This window comes from Hippocampus zosterae, chromosome 19 (genome assembly GCF_025434085.1).
Source record: "Hippocampus zosterae strain Florida chromosome 19, ASM2543408v3, whole genome shotgun sequence".
Taxonomy (NCBI): Eukaryota; Metazoa; Chordata; class Actinopteri; order Syngnathiformes; family Syngnathidae; genus Hippocampus; species Hippocampus zosterae.
In genome coordinates this window covers 6,139,107-6,161,308 of record NC_067469.1, presented here as the reverse complement: position 1 = coordinate 6,161,308, position 22,202 = coordinate 6,139,107, and the positions used below count along the sequence as shown (strand labels likewise).

Sequence of the window (22,202 nt, the reverse complement as noted above, 5' to 3'; positions counted from 1 at the left end):
TTCTCATTTGCACTCAAGGTTTTTTTTTTTTGGGGGGGGGGGGTGTTTTTAGTCAGAGCTCAGGAAAAAGTAATAGAAATGAACGCATACTGATCTATTTTTCCAGAATGAATGTACCGATAATACACAAAAGTCAACACTGAACCTTTAGGGCATTGAGAGTTATTTTTCCCTTTTTCATACCTCACCGTGTGACACATCTATCCAATAATAGCCTTTTGTCACACTCTGGCCACTCCACCGTGCGCTGCTGTGTTGTTGAGTCAGACATCCTTTTGTGATCTATCGGAGCTTTCAGCAGATTTCAGACCTTTGCCAAGGCCAAACAATCAGAGTTACCCTTGACTGGCTTCTGGATTAAGCATGTTTTCTCGTATCCATTGAGTTTATATTTCAATGAAAAGGACATTTTTCCTTGCAAAGAGTTGGAAAACCAGTCCAGGTGTTTACGTTTAATCAACAAGGCACACCTCCAAAAAAGCTCACGGCACCCCACCAAACAAAAAATGTCACCCAAAAAAATAAACATGTCCGCTATTGGAAATATTGATAATTCCATCTCCGTTTACCCACAAACACGACACAGGTGAATACTTTTTACATTTCAAGGGAAGGGCTTTTAATTGTTCTCCCTGTCAAAGTTTTGTTGTTCCGTCGGCGGATAATTTGACTTGGCGTATTCATACCGCGTGGAATCCTTGACACCTCCGACGCATTTTGAAGTCGACAAAATGGAGTCACGGGTAAGTCCACATTATTTTCTGCAAGTATAACTTTGGTCTGTGAAACGGAGATGACATTAGCTAATATTAGCGAGCGCTAATGATTGAGTTAAAATTATGCAGTGCGTTGCTCATTGAATTCATTTTCTTCCTTATTTAACCCTTTCATGCAACCTGTAACCTGATAACACGATAAGCTGGTCCACTGTCGTAACCGCTGTCCCTGAAAGGGTTGAAAACAGTTCTTGTAGTATAAACGACTCTGCTACCTGCTAGCATAAACGTAAAGAGCCTTGAAGCATTTATCTGTTGGTTCATCTGATTTCCGAGCTTGCGTGATGCCCCAAATAGTTCCAGGCAAGAGGAAGCAAACGTTCCAAACATTTTTGTCGCTCTCTTTCTAGTTCGAATGTTGGACGCTGTCACCGCGGAGGTCACATGTTTCGATCCGGTGTGATTGGCGGCTCGCACAGCGAGTCATCTTCTCCCAATGAGGAATTGTGCTCACAAGTGACTAAGTTTGGGATGTTGAAGTGGGACAAGAAGTCACAGTCCGTATCTGTCCTCGTCTCATCTGCGAGGAGTCCATCGAAAGGTAAGACGACCCTCGTATCTTCATCTTCCTGTTCGGTGACCGTGGGGCCGGTACCTACTGACTGGTTGAAGGTCCCCTGCGGTCCATTCTGCTTTGTTCCCGGGTTTTGCCACCGCTTACCCTCGTCCTCCTTACTGATATAGAAATTAAAATACGAGCGGGATTCAGCCAGGAAGGCACGAGAAACGGCATTGTTGTCGTCAGAGTCGTCGTCTTTCTGACAGATGATGTTCACGAGACCGTTTCTTGGACCGGGCAGGTTCTCGTTGTCTACATTTCTGACAAGAAAAAAAACAAAAAGACACACTGTTTTCGATATAGGGCCATGGGTGAGCTGGAGTCGAGCTGAGATTGCTTTGGGCGAGTGGCAAGGTACGCCTTGGACTGGTCGTTAGCCGAAATGACAGCAAAAATAATCAACCCACAACATTAAGTGAGGAGCATTTAAAAAAAATCTGCCTTTAACAGGGCTCAACTCGTTTTCAGTCTGTTTATTAATTAAAAAAAATATTTAGAATTGCATTTAAAAACTGCGCAATACTCACTCTTGCTGCGGCGCCCCCGTCTTTGTGAGCATCGTGAGCACAAAAAACATGAAAATGACGAACACCGCAAGTCCGACCCAGAAGCCGATGACGATGGAGTCTGCAATGAGAGGGAACCAAAAGAAAAACAAAAACAAGATGGAATTTAACCATAATCCAGAATTTTTGAACGTTTGTCCAATTGACGCCGCAGCGTGCGTAAAACCAACTAATCATCATCATCAGCCGGGCGACTGACTTACGACTATCGACGGGGGGCGGATGAAAAAAAAGCGTCGATTTCACATGCCAGGCTTACATCTGTGTGCTTTGAGTCCCTCAAATGACACGGGCTCGTCGTCGTAGTATTCATATTGCCACACGTAGTCGCCGCGCCGCGCGCTGCTTTGGCTCCGGTTGTGCGAGCTCATGTCATCCAGCCTTCAAATTTTTATCACACGCGACAACAATCAAAACGGATCGACAAGCTCGACGGATGCGAAAGGCAAAAATAAAACCGAAGTTTACCTTCCTGGTTTTGGAATCCTCCACCGTGATGATAGTTTGAGCTGCTATGGGTTTATCTTTACAAATCCTCCATCGATCCTTAATCACGCATTATGGGTTACTTTCGCGCAACGGTTCAAATGTGAGCGGATTATGTCACAAGGCACTTAAACAGACACGTCATTTGGGACTGAGCCTAAAAGATCAAGTCGGAGATGTCACTCGGCTGAATCCCAAAGACCGAAATGAGCTGAGCGCTGTACGGTTTGCACGGTTATTACTTATGATCGTCAGAAACCGCACAATCGCGCCCCCTGGTGGCATTAAGCAGGAACCGCCTCAACCTGAAACAAATGTGACTTACCAAGCGATCATCTTCACGCTATCTTTATAAAACTAGCCAATTACAGGTGTGGGGATTTCACATAATAACCGCCAGAATCATATGGCGTAATTTCCCCTTGCATTTGAATAGTATCATATTTCAGATGGATGACTAGTTCTGAACAGAGGTCAAAGAAAAATGCTGACACACACAAAAATGCTTACTTGTTGCTGACAAGTTGTCAGTAATGTAAATGTGGCATTTCCCTGTGCGATATATCCCTCCGATAAAAGAAGATTCAATATGTATGTCAAATTAAAATGACTCGATTCAATGCCACTCGCATCTCTTAAAATGGAAAAAAAAGATTTTCCGGTTCAAACCAATTTTTGTTACGCCCCAAATATTTACTGAAATAAAAATGAAAAGTTGAAAATGTGACTCACACCCAATCGGTTGTTTGAATGTCAAGTCTCAGATTAACCGTAAAAATACCCAATTTTTAAGCACGGCTTGTTAAAAGAACAAAGAAAAATAATCACATCACTGCTGCATTGATTTTTGTATTGACAAAAGGGGCTCTGATTCACATCCTCCTCATAAAAGAGTGGCCATGAAATAACTGAATTCCTTTATTTCTTTTTTTTTAATTCAGCAAAAATGAAAATGGTAGCGTGATAGTTGCTGTCGCAGTTTTTTTTCACCCTCTTTGTGTAAATTACATTTTGGCATTTGGCTAACTCATTCAGTATACTCTGAATGTGAACCTGGAGTCTGCAGTTTCATTTGAAAAGTATGAGATGATGGAAGAGTTGACATATCGCTTCACCCACGGTACTCAAAAATGAGTTACATCGTGTATCTTTATTGGGCTTCTTCCGATGCCTCCAACTGGCTTTGCATCCGGACTGCTGGTTTCCAAGGTAACGGTCAGTACTTCAATTTAAAAAAGGATGCAATGCATCCCGACTGGCAAGCTCTTGAGTGCTGGAGCATATTACCCCCCCTCCCGCAATCATCTCTACAAGGGATGCATCAGAACAACGTGACCTGATTGCATGTTTGGGTTAATGTTAATCAATTGTCTCCGCTCCCCTCCCCGTTAGACTTAATTGCTTTGTCATATTCGGCGTGCGTCTCGGAGAGCCCGCTGAAGACGACTGACCTCACAAACTGCCCCCAAAATAAAATCCCCGCTTGGTCAAACAGTTGAGAATGAATCCAATCACATCTGTGTTGATCTCTTTGTGTCACTTGTCCAACTTGTTTCGCCATTTGTCTGTTGTTAACAAAATGGCATTTCTTCTACATTTCTACATCTGCTCTTGTTTACATATGACCTCCCCACCCCCTTCGCCATTACCCTACAAACTTTGTTTTGTGTACACAAGGCCGACACACGCCGTCACCCCCTGCACTTCTTCCATCATTCAAACAGCGGGGACTGACGGGAGGACATGTCTTTACACAAACACCCAAATGGCTCTAGCTATATATTCATAGCTAGCCTGCTCGTAGTGTCACTAGCTAGCTTGTAGCATAAATAGCTAGCTCGTAGTTTAACAGGCTGGCTATCTACTGTAGCTATCCAGCTGTCAAACCACAACCATATATTTATATATACTGTACATATACACACACTGACAACGTATGTCCCCCCCCCCGATGAAAACGGTTATCAGTAGTTTTTTTCCTCCTTTTTTTACTCTACAATCCCTGTGTGAAGTAATGCGCGTCTCTCAAACAATGAAGTTCGATGTTTGCATCGACCATTCAGCGTATATCACAGTACATCTTTGCTGACATGGCGCTTTCACAGCGGCTGGAACCAAGCGCTTTACTGAATAGTTAACATAAAATAACAAAATACGGTAATTTAACATAAGGTATGGACAGTCATACATCTCCTCGCTCTTTCTTTTTAGCTCTCTCTCATATATAATGTAGAGAAAGAAAAACAACTAACATTCATTTGATCCCGTTTTTAGATGCTTCAATTTTGCAACTATTAACTCTAAATGAAGTCTCTCTCTCTCTCACACAGACACACACTCACACACACGCGCGTACGTTTATTTACCCATCAATCAACCAGAGTGCCAGCATGTGGCTTTGCATTGCCCCCTACTGACGCGCATTGGGAGAGAACAACAGTCTTCAACCCCAAATGGAACTAATTAAATCAGACGATTACAGTTTGTTTTTATTTGTCAAACAGCTTTGCATCTATCCTAAACGTTATTATGGACTAATGAAGTATGTGTGTGTGTGTGCGTGTGTGTTCGCAAGTTTGCGTGGTTTGGTTTTCAATGCATACGACTTCAATCCTTAAGCAATATTTATGACCAGTTAAGGAACTCGTCCCCGTTTCGTCACACGACTGCAATTCGTCTTTTTTTTCCCCCTGAAATGCTGACGCGTGTCTACCCCCCCTTGCCCTCTCATCACCCACGCAGCGTGACGTTGTCAAGAGCGGCACGTGTGTCTTTGCACCCAAATGGTTTTGACTCGCATAACCTGAGCTTTGAACGCTTACCCAAAAAAGAAAATGTAAAAAATGAGCCGATATATCCAAGTGCGTCTTTAAATTGTGAAGCGTCATAGTTTTTGGTTTGAGATGTGGTTGCGGTTGCGGTTTCGTTTCAGTTTTCTTTTCTCGCACTTACATCGGGGAAATGAATTCGATCTCCGTGTTCATCGATCGAACACGCAAATCAATGCGACATCTCGAGAGCTTGGGCGGGGGTGATTTCTTTGCAATGACGTGAGATGTGATCGAAAACGACGTTCCAAAAAAAAAAATCCCCAAAAGTAAGGCAAGTTTGGCCCCATATGTTCGGAGTTTGCTCATGTGTGATTTCACACCCCCGCGCAGTGGCGCATGGAGACACTTGGCGACGCGTCAAAAGTCCAATTTGGCGCAGCCCCTGTTAAATAGCTGCGTCCGCTGCGTCACGACCCACATTTGCAACCTCTTGAGGAGAGGGTTTGGGGGGGGAGACTCAATAAGACTCGACTCGGCTCGGATCGTATCCCCAGGGTCATTTTCGCTCTCGTTTAGCAAACATGAACGCTCGCGGTGGATTTAATGTTTCGGACGCCAACCAGCCGTCCGACATGTGGAGACCGTGGATTCGAAACGACACGACGGCTTCCCTACTTGTGGTAAATTTTGACTTGACTGCGCGATAAACACACGTGGAATGTATTCTGCACGGAGGAGAAAAAGTCTAACGAAAGTTGTTGAAACTTTTCAGGCTCCTTTCGATCCTGCCGCAACGCAACCCAAACCGGCTCTTTTCGTTCACCCCGTCAAGTAAAATTCTTTTTATTTTATCATCCAGCAGGAATTACTGTACTTACTTTTTTGAACTCCTCCCCACAGATGCTTATTATTTTTTTTTGTATTTCTTTTTTTTTTTTTTAAAGGTTGTACTGGCCCAGAACCAAATGCTTTGACTATCTGTATCGGGAAGCCGAGATGCTCCTTCGGAACTACCCGGTCCAAGCCACCATCTGCCCCTGTGAAGACTCTTCGTCCACTGAGGAGGACACGGAGGAAGATGATGATGATGAGGATGATGATGACGATAGTGAAGATGAAGAGGAGCAAGTGACAGAGATGCCCAAAGACCTCCAGTAAAGTTTCCAGTTATGCGCATAATGGTTTAATATATTTCCAATTCCTATTTATTGCTGTAAATAATTGTAAATAGATCATCTGTCATTTTTTTATACCACACACACCCCCAAAAAAATGTCTAAATTATTTTGTCAACTACCTCTTTTTTTGTATTTTGTGCACCCTGCAATAAAATACTTTCAATGAACCACAATTTCTTGTCTGTGTTCCGAATAGAGTTTTGGAGTGAACAAAGTGGATTTTTTTTTTTGGGGGGGGGACGATTTAGCACTTCGCTGCGTCGTATTGTCATCAAGCCTGTAACGGCACACGCTCGACTCCTTTTCCCACTGATAGAGTGCAAGGTCGTAAACGTAGCCACTTCCTCTGCTCGGTCGCCTGAGGTGTGCGCGGTGCGTGACAAAATGGAGGTGTCAGCCTTTAAGAGAAAACGAACATGTGGACTGGCGTCCAATGACTTTTTTTTTTTTCCTTTCGCAGATGTTTTGCAATGTAAATATACATCGACACGCTTCAATTCATAACCAAGACGCACCAGCTATCAATGTAAGGGGGTCCTACGTGCAAAATAACTTCACCTGTTGAGATATGTTGGATTGAAAGAGCTTTTACTTCATTCAGTTATAGTTAAGTTAGAATCAGGACTTGGTATAAAAGTCGATACAAGTCAGGGTAAGTCTATTTTGTCCCAGATTCCGTCAAAACTCAGCTTTCAGACTCATCATGCCGCCGCAAGTCAATTTCTCCATTTTGTATCAAGCAAGAATGATCCCAAACCGCGCCTCCGGCGTAGGAGGCAGCGGATTCAACCGCTTTCCTGGCAAGTCTTTTTACGAGCCGCCAGAAGAATTTGACATACAGTAACTTTACGCCTTCAGTTATGCTCTGTTTTTTTTTTTCCCAGGCAAACCGTAAAAGCAAATGACGGCTAACAATGAGCGAATCTCCCTCTACGTATGATAACTATTTTGATTTATGTTGAAGTAGAAATTCAATTTGAATTCATTTGTATTTCGGACATTTTGTTTGAAATCGAACATTTTTATCTCTTGCGGCCCTGACTCACCTCAATAAAGTGACCTTTTGACTTTTAGTTTTTCTCTCGGAGCCCTCTAAAATTTATATTTGCGTATCCCCCGCGGTAAACCTTTAATAGCGCACATTACATCCAGAGTGTTACAATTTGAATGCTCCAATGAAGCTCAGTTGCGCGCGAATGACCCCGAACTCTTGTCGGCATTCTCAGGCGTGCCGTGGGAACTCTTGAGATCAACTGGACGCGTTTTGTTGGGTGCAAAGTCTCCACACCTTGCCGGGCGAGACCGTACACATCGTTGCCACTGAACTCATGACCTCCCACGATTGCAATGAGAGAATTATCACGTAAATGACTTAACTATACTCATGCCCCCCCACCCCCCCCCTCCCTCCCGGCTCATTTTGACTCAAAGCAACTTTTGTGTAGCTTCATGCTAAATGCACAATTTAACGTTTAGTGGCAAGGCTGCATGCATCTCAAACTAATAGGTGCAAATGAAAAAAAAATCGTGGGGGGGTTTGTGGCGCAACATTCGTAAATTGAATGCGATGATGCTCTGATAACCTCTTCAACTCAAGGCTCGCCTGCCTGGAACTTTCCCAGGCTTGGGTGTCAGACTTAATGCTATCAGCGGTGTCACCTAGTTGGGTGTGAAATGCACTCACCTCCGCAGTTAAATATAAAACCAACCACTGATGCCCTGGCTGATGAACCTTGGCCCTTTAATGCACAAATACTGACACTGGTTAAAAAAAGAAAGTTGGGTGTACTCAAAATTTCTTTTAACTCACAACTACCTTTCCATACATCTCAACAATTTATATATTTTTTCCCCACCGTGACATTGGGACCCTGAGTGAACTTTGCACCATGCTAACCCTTGCGGCACATGCTGCCCTTTTTTCTCATGGGTGGGGTGTAAATTAGGAAGGAGCGAGTTAGACTCACCTTTAAGGGGGCGCAGACAAACCCCTCCGCCCACCCCGAGCCCTTGTTTGACCTCCGGGACTTGTGAATGTGAGCCACAAATACCGTGCCTCGAATTAAACCTCCTACTTCTATTTACTAGTATGTATACAGTCATACAGCTTGGAGGAAAAATTTACGACTCACAGCTTTCATGCACCAATAATGATGACAACCTGCAATCTGATAACCCGATACGCTGTCCGCTGTAGTAACCGCTGTCCCCGAAAAGGTTAATGGTTCCTTTAGTTCTCATTTAAATAAAAAAATGAGCAATACTGGAACATTAATGGCGCAATATGCGAGTCTCTTACTCTCCGCACGTCTTAGTGAACCAAACGCATCCAACTTAGTTTTATTCTCGTAAACGTCAAGTGCACTTATGACTGGGAGAATCCTCTCTGCGCGATACTGCTCCGGTAAACTCTGTGACCTCGCTTAGCGGTGTGAGCAGTGACACTCACAGAGGTGACAAAGTGTGACCCAGAGGAGTCCAAGACTGAAGATGCTTCTCACAGTCACACCTTTGGTCGTCTGCCGGAGGTCGGGGCAGCGCGCTCCGCTTTGGAATGTTTGTGCAACCCCCCCCCCCCCCTCTCTATGATTGCACAAATGCACAAAGCCTGTACGTCACCTATTGTCATTCATCCATTTTTAAAATTGTGTTCTGGGTGGGCCGTAGTCTATTCCGGTTGACTTTGGGTGAAAGGCAGACTCTTCTAGTGATGTACGAATGTAAACACGTCTGCCGCACACTTCTCCTATTGGGGGATACTGTGTTAAATTTGTATGGAGCATTTCATACTGTGTTAGTTTTGATGTTTAACATTTACAAGTAAAATGAACCCATAAACTGCCTAATATCAAAGTGGCGCTAACACCTGAAGGAATTGTTCTTTACCATACCGGAGGATTGAAATGTATCTTTTTAGATGACTTTGACAAAATACATAAAAACATGTGAGGCGTGAAGTGCATATTTATATTTATATATATATATATACTGTATATATATATATATTCATATATATTTATATGAGCTGAAGCAACGAAATGTGTTTGATTGTGGACATGGGTGATGTAATTTTACAGTATTTCCACTTGGAGGCAGTATTGCACTTTTACACTTACCTGAGGTGTTATTTTATTTTTATTTTTTTGGGGGGCGGGGGACTAAACCGTTAACTAACAGAACAGATCTTTTGAAAATAGATTCCAAAGTGGAAAACAAATACAAGATATTTGCTTGGAATAGAGGAGGTGTTAAAAAAAATGCTTATAATTACCAACAACCAAATTGTCCTTTCGCAGTGCATGGATGTTTCGTGGCGTCCATCCTTCTTGCCTTAGCACAATTAAACGATACAAATAGGACTTTGTCAAAGAGACATAGCCTCCATTTAAAGACTTAGTCTCTTTGAGATACGTCGACTGGAGATAATTACAATTTCAGCAACATTTGCCAGGTGATTACCTCATAATCCCCAATTTCATTTGAGAAGTCACGCATTGATTCGACTGCGAGTTGGAGCTAATGGAGTAGCTAGAGCGCGCCGCCACAGTGATTTGTATGCCGGGGCGAAAGGACAACGACAGATTGAAGGCAGAAAAACAGACGCTCGCCATTGCCTTCCACTCAGCAAAACAAAAAACAAAAAACAAAAAAATACAAGCTTTCATCAAAACAGCCTGAGCCCAAATAGTAAATCGCACTGATACAATGACACGTGCTGACAGTTCAAATAGTCTCTGACATAAAAAGCTGGTCTTTTTTGTTGTTGTTGCTTTTTAAAATAGTGGCTCCTTTTGCAAGGTAGGGGTGGGTGGAATGATAGAAACAGTGGATGAAGACAGAAGGGGAAAAGGGAGAGACGAGCCCTGCTTTGTATTCACCTGCGTCTCTGGATCAATAAAAGATAATTTGGGCTGATTCCTCCCCGTAGGCCTCTTAGCAGACGGGAGGGGAGAGGGGTCAGCCGCTGCTGAGCTGCCAGGAGCTGGAATAACTTAGAAACACACTGCAAATTACTGGCCCTTGTTTGACTATCTCTCATTCGGCTTTTTTCGCTTTGCCGAGAGAAGCCGCATGAGGCGAAGTCCTCACCGTAATGGGAGTGAAGGAAAAGAAGGCAATTCCGCCCTATGGGCAAGAATACAGTATACTGTCGCTCTCTGATTTAAAAAAATGAAAATAAAAAATAATCCAACCTATATGGTTGATGCCTCCAAAAGCTATTTTTACCCCGGAAACAATCCAACTCGAAATATTTTCCATTGTCTGCTACATGTCAGTGATGTAGGATTTCATACGTAATAAGAAATAAATCAAAACGAATAAACTGTGAAATCACTTACAATCAATAAAAAATAAAAAATTGGTCAACCTACAAAAACGTAGACTCAAGACAAGTTGATCGAACCGAAACTATTTATTGACGAAAAGTAGGCGTAAAGCCAACAAAGTACAAATCATGGCACTGGACAACAAGCCACGAATAATGCGAAGTAAGCAAGCATTTGCATAAAGCAAGACCCCCCCCCCCACAAACGCCAAATAGCTTATAACAAAAGTACAAGAAAGACAAAACTATGTCGAGAACAAACCATGCGTACACTTCAACACATCGAGAATTACTTAGTTGAATAATGAAGAACATGAGCAAAGGGTGGATATTCCGTCATAGTTTCAGCAAATGCACAGTAACAGGTCATAGCGTAACACCTCATCAGATTGGTTATGATTAGTTTTTATTGGAAGTTGATCCTTAGGTGCTCACTGAACTGAGGTTACGCAACATATACCGAAGTCTTGAATGAAATCCGAAGTTTTGGGTGCTTTCAGAGGTATTATTTTCCCCTCCTCCCCCCGGGTATTTTCCCGTAACACCATTTTCTCCCCACTTTGGAGCTTGCCAAGGCTACCCAAAAACAATTCAAAGACTGCCACTAATCCCCATAAGGATGACCGCGTGTTCCGAGATGTTTGGATTCACAGGTCAAGGCCTCGTAAATTACCAAAGAATCAGGTTGAAGGTGGGGAAATAACACATGTACTTGCCACGCTGAAAACACATCCAGTAGCCCCCCCGAGGTGCGATTTCCTTCTTTTAGCCTTCAAGCTCATTTCTTCCCACCTGAAATCTGCCGCGATTAGTCGAAAACCGGTAACTGCTTCTGTCCCTTTGGACTCCTTTTACATTCCTTCGTCAAAAACCTTTGTGTTTTGTCAGTGGGGGGATGGCGGAGGGTTTGTGGCGTTTCGGCTTATAGGCATGGAGGTTGCCGTCCATCACCGAGGGTCACCAGTCTGAGAGGAATGCGCCATGTCAGGAGATGTCAGGGGTGCGAAGGAGGTCCCCGGGGAAAACCCCACATTCAAAGTACCCAGGTGGAGTTCGTATCGCCGGTGTGCACATGCTCGCTGTTTGATTAGTGGGGGGCACAGGTGGGACCTTGTATGTTACCGGACCCCTTGAAAGTAAACCTTTCCTTTGTTTTTTTTAATCGAGATGAGTTTTTCTTCAGAATTTCGTTTGAATGCTATCGCTGGGCCTAAACGCGAAGGAAATAAATCCATTGAGGATACATTGCTGGTTAATATGCCACAGTGAATCCCAGTTTCCCTCATGGCAGCATTTCAGCAAATAGTTTCCCCAAAAAGTCTTTAGGATGTTAAATCCTACCCCCACTTGAATTTTACTATCAAAATAAACACCAAAGATAATTACATACTTAAAACAACCAAACAATCATTGCCTTCAGTACAGTCCGCCAGCTTAATCCTAACATCTCATGAAAAATGAAATTAGCATGCTAACATTTAGCAATGAGAGTCAAGCTTTTAGAACCTTTGACGCACTGGAAGGCTGAAGATAAACGGTAGACGGAAAAAAATGAGGGATGTCGCCTTTCTCCACAAAACTACGGAGAATATCACGGCAAACAGTAACACTTGTCTAAGAATTCACGCATTTTGTTTGACGTATTAAAAAACCCCACCAGTGATTAGCCAGGTCACTTCTCATGCTTTTGATAGCACTAGCGCTGTTGCTAATGATCCTGTCCGCAGTTTTGTTTTTGCCACATATTAAATCCATTTATTTGATTATTTTTTAAAATAAGTAAAGAAGACTTTGAAGAAGTTAGTACCTACCGTGCCGATGTCCAATTGAAGAACATGGAAAACCGTGTGTATGATTTACACTTCATCTTCGTCGTGTATACCAGCATGTCTTTTCTGCAGTGGCCAGCGAACGCAAATTGCATCTATCTCCCGAGTAAATCAACAGTAACATACACAGGCGGTTCGAAAAGTCCCTTTTCAATTAGCTCTTTGATGGAAAAAATAACCACGCGATAAAGAATCATCTCAGAAATCTGATTAATGCTTCGGCTATTATATTTCAGCCTCCGTCATTGTTTCTGGTAGGAGTGCGTATTAATTTTCCGATGCGTGGGTTGCTGTTTGAGTTTGACTTACCCGATGAGTCATTTCCATTCTAGTAGGCCGATCTAATCACCATATCATATTAGCATTCACATGAAAACACTAATTACAAAGACAGGGTGAACCTGATTTATGGTAATGGGAACGTGAATATGTGACAGATAAATTCATCTGGAGTATCGGACCCTATGACGGCGTTAACCGTGATTACCATGCGATTAGCATAGCATGGGTTAGCTGGGCTGAAGCAAACGTCGACTCTCCGGAGGTGAACGTTAGCGGCGACTCTTCACTTGAAAGTGATGTTCATCATTGCAAAAATGAACTTTCATTTAACTTATTCCAAACAAAAAACAATGATGCGGCCTTTCAGCACAGAATGGACTGCAAAACATTTTATTTACTTAAATTCTCCTCTCTTATAGTCTACTTCTGTCTCATGTACTGACTCACTAGCTAGCAGCCAATCAGACTGGGTGTCCGACATGTTGGCATTTTCACGCCTTCATAATTGACGTGACAAGCTGAGATTCACAGCCGAGGTGGGCGGGACGTCTTCGTTGGGGGAGGGGAGTGGGGGGGGGTCTACTTTGACAAATATATTCGCCGATTGCAGGAAATGTTTGGATTCTGTTCCATAGCTTGACGTCTTGTTGTTCTTCTTCAGATAGCAAACAATTTGGGAATGTTGAGAGTAAACGAACAGCACCTCTGCTGGACGAAGTCAAGTACTGCACTCCAGTTCACGCTATCCGTACAACCAAATTTTTTTCGGATGTTTAATTTGTTGATTATAATGGGCATCTCTATTTCAGATTCAATGTGACCCAGTGATTACCGTAAATGTTTACGAAATATGTGTAAGAATGTCGCAATTGTCGACCCCCTTCTTTCCATGAGTTTCTTCTTACGCACCCATGCAGATGCGTTGACGCGGCGCAACTTTTTCCGGGGATCGCCGCGGCACCAATCCCCCCCCTCCCCCTCCGCATCCTCACCCCCACCCCGCCGCTGCCGCTTTTCGGCGCCATCTGTTCGAAACACCAAGACCACCTCTGCGGGGCTGTTGCCAACAAGCGGATGCGTTTGTTTTGGGAGACACGACGGCACAAAGAGATGGGGCCCGTCTCTCTCTATCCCTACTTTGATCCCTCCATTGAAAGGACCCGGGCGTCTCGCTTCTCTCGGTAAAGCCCACTCTCACCCACAACGCCCCCCCCCCCCCATTCCCTCAGCTAGCCCGTGGCTGGTGGCTGACTTTGGTCAAGCGCGCACATGGCACTCCAGCAGAATGAGCCCATTGACGAGGCAACAGATTGCCTTTGAGTGTACCTGATGCTGATCCACCCCTACTTCTTCCCCTCGACTCGTCCCCTTCTCGTCCTCTCGCAAGCATCCAAAGACAATCCCCCCGTGTGTCTGTCATTCTCATACAAATTGGGAGTGGGTAGTGGATTTAGGAGAGTGGCAGAAGCCATTGTTTGCCAATCTATATCAAAAGGGGAGCGGCAATGTGGAGTGCCGTCCTTTTCTTCATCGGGATTAGGGTCGGGTTTTTTTGCTCAGCGCGCCGCTTTCTTCGGGGGGGGGGGGGGGGGTGCGTTTAAATCCGTGTAAATTTTTTTAAAACCTTAAAAAAAAGTGATTCTTTTTTTTTTCAATGTGACACAACAAAAACGCTTCAGATCTCTTATTTGAATTGTAGAGAAACCATTTCATGCACTTTGTATCTTGATGTGTCCACATTTGTCGCCGCTGTCCCTGACAGGGTTGAGATCTAAAATAAACCAGATTGAATTTGATTTGAATACTTAATTGGTCGTGTTTGTGTGATCTCGACGTTTCATAACAGGCATAAGTAAAGATATGTAAGCTCGTTAGCCGCCACATTCAGTGGGGAGCCTGACCTCGATCCATCAAATCATCTGTCGTCCATCTTCTATCTTGGACAAACGTGTTTGCAGCGCGATTGGGGGCCCCGGGAGATATTTTTGGTGTGTTTGTCAGACGGATGGCATTGTTTTCAGTTGTTTCTTGTCCTCGCTGAACAGACAAGGAGACGTGCGATTTTTGTTCTTCTTTTCATTCATTCATTCATTCATCTTCCGAGCCACTTGATCCTCACTAGGGTCGCGGGGGGTGCTGGAGCCTATCCCAGCTGTCTCCGGGCAGTAGGCGGGGGACACCCTGAATCGGATGCCAGCCAATCGCAGGGCACACAGAAACGAACAACCACTCACACTCACACCTAGGGACAATTTAGAGTCTTCAATCAGCCTGCCACGCATGTTTTTGGAAAGTGGGAGGAAACCGGAGCACCCGGAGAAAACCCACGCAAGCCTGGGGAGAACATGCAAACTCCACACAGGGAGGCCGGAGCTGGAATTGAACCCGGTACCTCTGCACTGTGAAGCCGACGTGCTAACCACTGGACTACCGGGCCGCCCTGTTCTTCTTTTATGCAAGCTTAAAACGGTATCGGCACTTCTCCGCTTCACAGTTTGATTTTTTTATTTTTTGCGGAGAGACTTGCAACAGGTCTGTTTTTTGGTCAAAGAGTTCCACGCTCTACTTTCACTACCGTCCAGATTTTTTATACCGGCTTGTATGTCACGAACTACCGTTCCGTGAGCTACGCAGTTCTTGGCTGCGTATTATTCAAAGCAACATATCGTTCCTCGCCGCCAGCCCAACTCTTCTGTCAGTTTGAATCTTTTAAGACGAGCAGCGATTTGGCTCACCGCTTTGCTCTTCCACAACCATCTTATTATTTATTCTTTTATTTTATTTTATTTTTTTACTTCTCAGATTTGCTGCTCCCCGGAACGCTATATCGCCCGGTGACCGCAAGCAGACGGACAAGTCAAAAGTCCTCTCGCCGAGACGAGCAAAAGCAATCGGTCGGCGCAACGCCCACAACTCATCACCAAAACAACACGATCATCGGTACGTTTTCATTAGAATTTTTTAATTACCAGTAGTGGAAATATCAAATACCACACGTACGCGTTTGTCGGGAGAGACGGACATGCGATGGCCCGTCACCGGGATGACAAAAAGTAAGTCGAAAAGCACATCCCTTGCGCGGGCATGAGTGTGACATGGCGTCATCTGCCTTCAAATAGGCCTTCTCAGGTGTTCGCGCTGATGTCTGTTTGCTGTCGGGAATCGGTGTCTGGCCCTGACCCTGCTAGCCCCAGCTACGCCCCCCCCCCCCACTCCCACCCCCCTCTGCCCTCTTTCTGCTCTGCTCTGGTCCCTCATCACCCCAGCTAATACCAGGCTCATTACACCGCCATCGATCGCCTCTCGACGCGCGGCGAGAAGGCCAAAAGAAGTTCTCTATCGCCTTTCGCTCTCCTGTCATCATTACCCGTCCTTTTTATCATCCGACATTGGTCCGTTTCTTTTCTGATGACCTGTTAGCGAGATCCTCGGATGACAATTTGAGCTTTTTTTTGTTTTCCTTTCTGTATCAAATTGATTAACAATTGCTGTGGGTTTGAAATATGTTGTCCCCCCCCGACCCAGATATTCCACAATTGTCACAGCCGACTTTGCTTTGTTTCTTGCTCTTGTTTGGCCGATTGACAAATTTCCCCGCAAATCGATGCAGTGATTCCGAAGAGCTCATACATGCGCACGCGAGTCAGTGACGAGGCACGTGTTCAACGGGGAAATGTGCAAAATTTGTTTCGCGACACTGCCAAGTCATCTGTCTGCTACACAATGCCCCCCCCCCACAAAATATTATTTGTTTTATATCAAAAGTGAATTCAAATCTCCTCTTCTCCACTCATCCATCCCCCGCAGTCCGACCCTTCACGTTGCTTTTTATCTCGTCCCGTCGTCGCTGATTTGCCGCCTTCATATAATAAGATCCAATTTATTATCCACATCTCTATAGTGGGCAGCCGTGTGTGGGCCGTGTGTATAAACACCGCGGCGATGGCTTTGAGGGGAAAGCAGGTGTTGAATTACAACACTGGGCAGAGTGCGGCGGGGCAGCACGTTTCACGCAGATGCGCTTTACGCGCCGACGGGCGGCGAAACGGCTTTCGAGCCGTTTCTACCGAATTCATTGTGTTGCGTTCAAAGACCTGCCTCATATCGAACAAGCGTTATCGTTTTCTCGCGATGCTACGTATCTGTAATTCTCGATTTGTTCAGTTAGTTGTGCCTGATGTTCAACCGTAAAGCTTAAAGCACATTCGAGGTCCATCCCATCGTTGAAAGAGATCCGAAAAGCCGATTTGTGAGTCCTCCTGAATTTACAAATCACCTATAAATCCCTAATGTTTGTTTGTTTGTTTTTTTTTGGAACGCTTCCATAAGCCATTTTTTATGTGTCACGTAACAATCTAAGAATCTGCTTTCGCCGAGAAGAAAAACAAATAACAATTTGAAGGGAGGGAAGCAATATCCAGGATAATATCTCGGATTAATCGACCGCATATGTTTGGGGAGGAAAAAAGAGTAAACTGCTTTCTGTAGTGCGAATTATTTGCATTTCCTCCGCTACAGTAACTCGGCAAGGGGTCGTCTGTCCTCTGACCTCGCGCTGACAATCTGCGAGGGCCTGTTTAAGGATAATTGCTTACATACCACGCTACACCCACCTCTTGACTCGCCATTTGCACCCCCCCACCCACCACCCCACCCCATCCCCCCCTCCGGTTGGCTTTAATAAGCGGCTTACAGTAGACTTTTCAACTAGCAGGTACCACATGACTGTGGTGGCGCGCCCGGGGTCTGCTGTTGTTCGTCAGGTTGGCGGTGCCCTCAAATCCACCCCCCCGCACCCCACCCCCTCTCACCCCTCGTCCCCACCTCTACCTCTACGTCTTTGTTTCACGGCTGACAGAAGAAGTGCCAGAACTCCTCCGGCTCGAGTGATTTATGACCAGCAGCTGCTTTTGCAGCCCGTGACCCACACAGCTGGGTGTCAGATGTGGTCTCCCCTGTAAGCAGAAACTTATCTGGCAACCCCAACATCAGTCGCGAAAGGGTAAAGAGGAGAGAAGACCGAGTGGGAGGAAGATGGAGTGGCCAGACTGATCCTTGGAAAAGAAGAAGGGAAAAAAAAGGAAAAAGATGAAAGTGATAGCAAGGTAGAGAAATGGAGCTGGAAAAGACGGATTAAACAACACGGATTTTGACAGTGCTAAAGAAACAAAGAGGCGTTAAGTCGAAGTTCTTTCCCCGGCAAAAAGCAAAGCCCGTGTGGCTCCAGTCAATCGATTTGAATGCAGCAGCTTAGCTCGCCATTGATTTCTGCCGGTGCAAGGAAAGCAAAATGTTTGTATTATTTCATAAGCCAATTAGGTGCAAGGATACTCCTTCTCCCTGTGTGGCTATTGACCCACAGGCTGTGGCTGCGGCTTTATTGTCGGAGGTTGGAGGGGGGGGGTGGGCTTTATAAAAGATCAATAACAGGCGAGTGATCGGATTATCGGTTAATCAATGCATTGTGCTAATATATCACCAGAGTGATTACAGAGCACTAGCTAATAGGATGGCCTCGGAGAGCGCCGACGACATCGGCACAGGAAAAGTGGGCATCGTCGATGGAACTCTGCAGGGGGGGGCAAAGTTTGAGTGCGTGTATGTCACACGTGTGTTGTATAAGATAGGAGGCTGAAAGTATGTTGTGTGGAATAATTATGAACTTGTATAGTACGCGTATGCTGTTTTACCGTATTTTCCGCACTATTTGGCGTATAAGCCGCACCTTCAATGAATGGCCCATTTTGAAACTGTTTTTATATTTGAGGGGGGGGCGCCGCCTTATAAGGCGCATAGAATAGAAGCCGCGGTAGCGGCTGCAGTTGCGTTATGCATCCACTAGATGGAGTTACGCTAAAGGGAATACGGTACAATCCAATACAGCTTTATTTATGTGGCGCTTTCACAACCGCTGCAGCTGTAACAAAGCGCTCTACAGGACATTTCGAATACGACGTCCAAGAAATCAGAATATTGATCCATGTATGAGGCGTTGTCGGCTTTTGAGAAAATGGAATGCTTTTGGCGGTGCCTTATAGTACGGAAAATACGATTAATAAGAAAATCCCACAAGCACTTAATGCAATAATGTATATTTTTCACAGCTGAAAATTTTAATTTGATCTGTTCAATTATTTACGTCACAAAATGGCAAAAATACGCACTTTTCAGTGTAGGATGTCCGCCGTAGTTAAAGTGTAAGGTGCTGGAAAACCTCTGTTAAAATGACGTCGATATCCTGCAACCTGAGAAGTGTTGTGGCCGGTCCACCAAACTTGACGACCATAAAAGTCGGGTTTTCTTGGTTGCCATGGTAACGACGGAGACCTTTCTCTCCCCCATTACAAGCCTGTTTAGCTCACCACAGAAATGGGTTGAAAGTCATTCGCGTCCTGGCCCAATATGCTGAGTCGTTGCTTTGAAGCCGCTTCCAAATCATGATGACCTTTGACCCAAAAGACACTCAACCTGGGCATACCAACACTCACATTCAATTGGGAGTGCATCAAGATTGCTTTTTTTTTTTTTTGCCCCTTCCGCACAGGCAAAAAATTCTCGCGTTCCCAACGAGCCGACAGCTGCTAAAGTTGTCCATTGTCTGCTCGTCTGAGAGCCGAAACGTGACTGGCAGGCTAATCTTGTTAGACTCTTAGCGGCAGTAAAGGCAGTAAGGTAATAATGCAATTATCACGATGAACCCCTTTCGCGAGTAATTATCCGTGTTTAACAACACGTCGTCAGATCATTTACAGCAACCGAGTGAGCGATCGCCTTCGATCCCCCCCCACCCGCCGCCCGACGTTTATAACTTAAGGAAATGACGCCAACGGCTACGGCGCTCTCGGCCCACGGCGGCAATGGAAGGATTGGTGCTTTTGTTCCACCTCTTTATCCATCTTGATTCTCGGAGACGGAGGAGAAAGTGGCTGACTGAATGAGATGTGGTTAAACATTTCAAATCCTTTTTAAGGTGTCTTTGTTTGGTTTCTTCTTAAGCTTGCTTTGTCCCGTGCCTCTTGCTCAAACACCAGCCTGAGACATCATCTGGTCCAGCGGGGCTCACACTGAGGAGCTTTGCTAAAGTTCCTGTTTGCTGAAGAGTTTAAGGGATGGTGGGGGGTGGGGGGGGAGGGCTTCCATGTGACAAATTGTCAAAGAGCTTTTTATGGTGCGTAATGAAAAGGCAAAACAGGCGAGAAGAAAAGCAGCCGTGCGCGCGGAGTCGGCGCGGGCTGGAACGCTTTGAACAAATGAAGAATCTTTTCATTGACTCCGAGTCCTTCAATTGGATTTATTAGAACCTAAAAGGAGTTTGAATGAGAGCGGTACTCAGTTCGAAAATGTATGAGTTTTTAACCTTGACATTCGGATCGAAATATGGTGGAAAAAAAAATGCTATGCTATGGAACATTTCGTATTTGTTTGATTGGAGTTACTTCCATGCCGTGTGAACCGTATGCAATATGGCGCTTACGATGTCTGAACTCAAAATATTCCAGTTGAAAGTCACCCCAGAGGTTGTCTAGCGTCACAGAAGGGAAATTAGTTGCGTACACGAAACCCTGGTGGGCATATCGACAACGAGCTGTACAGAGGTACCCCTACTTGGAACGGATTAGGGCATTTACATGCAAAACGCGTCTCTACTTTTTTTTTTCTAGTTACAAAATTTCTTCCAGAACCAACTAATTTCGTAAGTAGAAGTACCACTGTTGTTTGGGACACCGTTTTATAGTTTACCAAATTGTGATTGACTTTTGAGGCTCCGCCCACCATCAGGATTACGACTGTGATGATGCAATAGAGGCATCAGGAGGTATTTTTTTTCTATTTCATCATTCTATTTCCGTACTCTCGAGGCTGACGTGTACGATTACGCGCTATGTCCGACACGTATCCATACGCTAAACCCGGCTCCGCTTCGCGCCGCTACCTATCAGCCAGAAGCTTTGTTGCCCGCTTTCCTCGCCGCCGTCGCCTCCCTCGCTGTTGAAGTGCCTGTTTAAAAAGCCCCCTCCGTCCCAGAGGACTTGTCTTTTACCCATCAGCCTCGTTGAAAGCGCTAATCAGGCGCAAAGCCGAGGGTGCCCGCCGCGCACTTGTTAGCCCTCGTCCCAATCTTTCGCCGCATCCCCTTTGACATCACACGGTCACTTAATTCCACCACCATTATGTTCTTATGTTTCTATAGCCTCCTAATGAGACAAGAAAGGGGAGTATCAGGTTGTGTCCATTGATGCGGGCGTGCGTTGAATGAAAGCGTGCGCGGAAACTCCGAGCCATCTGTCCATTACAAGAAACGTGGCGGGTAATAGCGGAACCATGACCGTGGGGATCAGAACCCTTGGCAGGGTGTCTTGTATTCATGGACCTTTCAAGGCAGCCAGCCAGCACTGATCTGCCACGCCCCATCCAGCCCCCCCCCCTCCCTTAAAAATAACCATCCGTTCTATCTCCACTTGTTTATGCGCGCCCGATCTCTGTGCGTCCCCTGATTCCTCAGGCCTCCGAATCCAGGTTGCCATGGGTGACGCGAGCCGCCGGGTCAGAGGTGCTTGCTGGAGGTTCAGTTCAGACTGTGGGCCCATCTGAGAGGACCATCTGGACGAGTGACCTGACATAATTAGTTATTAATTCTTCGTCAGGGGGACAGGGAGGGGAGGGGTGCGCTCTCACTCGGCTAACTAACGCTGCTACTTGCGGCGCTTCGGTTAGCATCTGTGTCACAAATTAGCTTAACAGATACAGCGGAAGCTCAATTGCCGAGTTTAAAAAACAGAAAACCGTGTCCAGTCCACTCAAAACGCTCCTTTTTGTACACGACTTTGTAAACAAAATCTCTTACTTCCCAGAATGCATCACCCATCGACCCACAGTGAATTTTACCGTAGACTAGAGCAGGCTAAAAAAAAGCACCCCAATGCGGCGGCCATGTTGGCAGGGGCATCTTTCCTCATCAAAACAACATAGAGACCGACGTGGCGGCCATGTCGACAGGAACGGTTTTCCCGTTTCAGACTTGATGCAAAATCCCCACATTCACCTTGAACGAGTCACTTCTTAATCATTTGCCCGCAGTGTTGAGCTCTTTTGCGAGAGGTGTCACAATCAAAGCGTACGGTGGTCCAATGTCAGCACCGGAGCCCCCTCCTGCTGATCTGGCACCCCCCACTTTAACGCCAGCACCACTACCGCCACCGCTGTCACTGCAGGGGAATCTCCTCATTGGCATGCAGGCGGTGGCCGGAGCTGCGTCGCAACCGGCTCACTCGCTCTCTGGGGACGCTCGCCTCCTTTCTCCTTGTCTGTTTCCAGCTCGCTCCCTTTTGGCCTCCCCATCACGCAGCTGTCATGATTTTTTAGCCGATCCGGTGGGGAGCACTAGAACCGGCGAACGAGAGCCTGACTGGTTGCGACACCATCAGAAT

The 22,202-nt window shown here is 45.4% G+C and overlaps 2 protein-coding genes across 3 annotated transcripts; one reads left to right on the top strand and one right to left on the bottom strand.

The window, feature by feature from the left end:
* Positions 1 to 437: 437 nt before the first annotated feature.
* On the bottom strand, positions 438 to 2,626 carry LOC127592425 (melanocortin-2 receptor accessory protein 2A-like). 2 transcript variants are annotated; one of them, XM_052053183.1, is made up of 4 exons: positions 2,360 to 2,626; positions 2,161 to 2,282; positions 1,863 to 1,962; positions 438 to 1,595 (listed from the first exon to the last, which is right to left on the bottom strand). In XM_052053183.1, the coding sequence occupies exons 2-4, from the start codon at positions 2,270 to 2,272 to the stop codon at positions 1,157 to 1,159; spliced, it is 651 nt and encodes a 216-aa protein (XP_051909143.1). In that variant the 5' UTR covers positions 2,273 to 2,282; positions 2,360 to 2,626; the 3' UTR covers positions 438 to 1,156. The 2 variants fall into 2 exon arrangements, with proteins under 2 accessions (XP_051909143.1, XP_051909144.1); XM_052053184.1 differs by having other exon boundaries at positions 2,370 to 2,626.
* Positions 2,627 to 5,420: 2,794 nt separating this feature from the next.
* LOC127592426 (protein ripply2-like) lies at positions 5,421 to 6,509 on the top strand. Its single transcript, XM_052053185.1, has 3 exons — positions 5,421 to 5,838; positions 5,931 to 5,989; positions 6,103 to 6,509. The coding sequence occupies exons 1-3, from the start codon at positions 5,740 to 5,742 to the stop codon at positions 6,314 to 6,316; spliced, it is 372 nt and encodes a 123-aa protein (XP_051909145.1). The 5' UTR covers positions 5,421 to 5,739; the 3' UTR covers positions 6,317 to 6,509.
* The last annotated feature ends 15,693 nt before the right edge of the window (positions 6,510 to 22,202 follow it).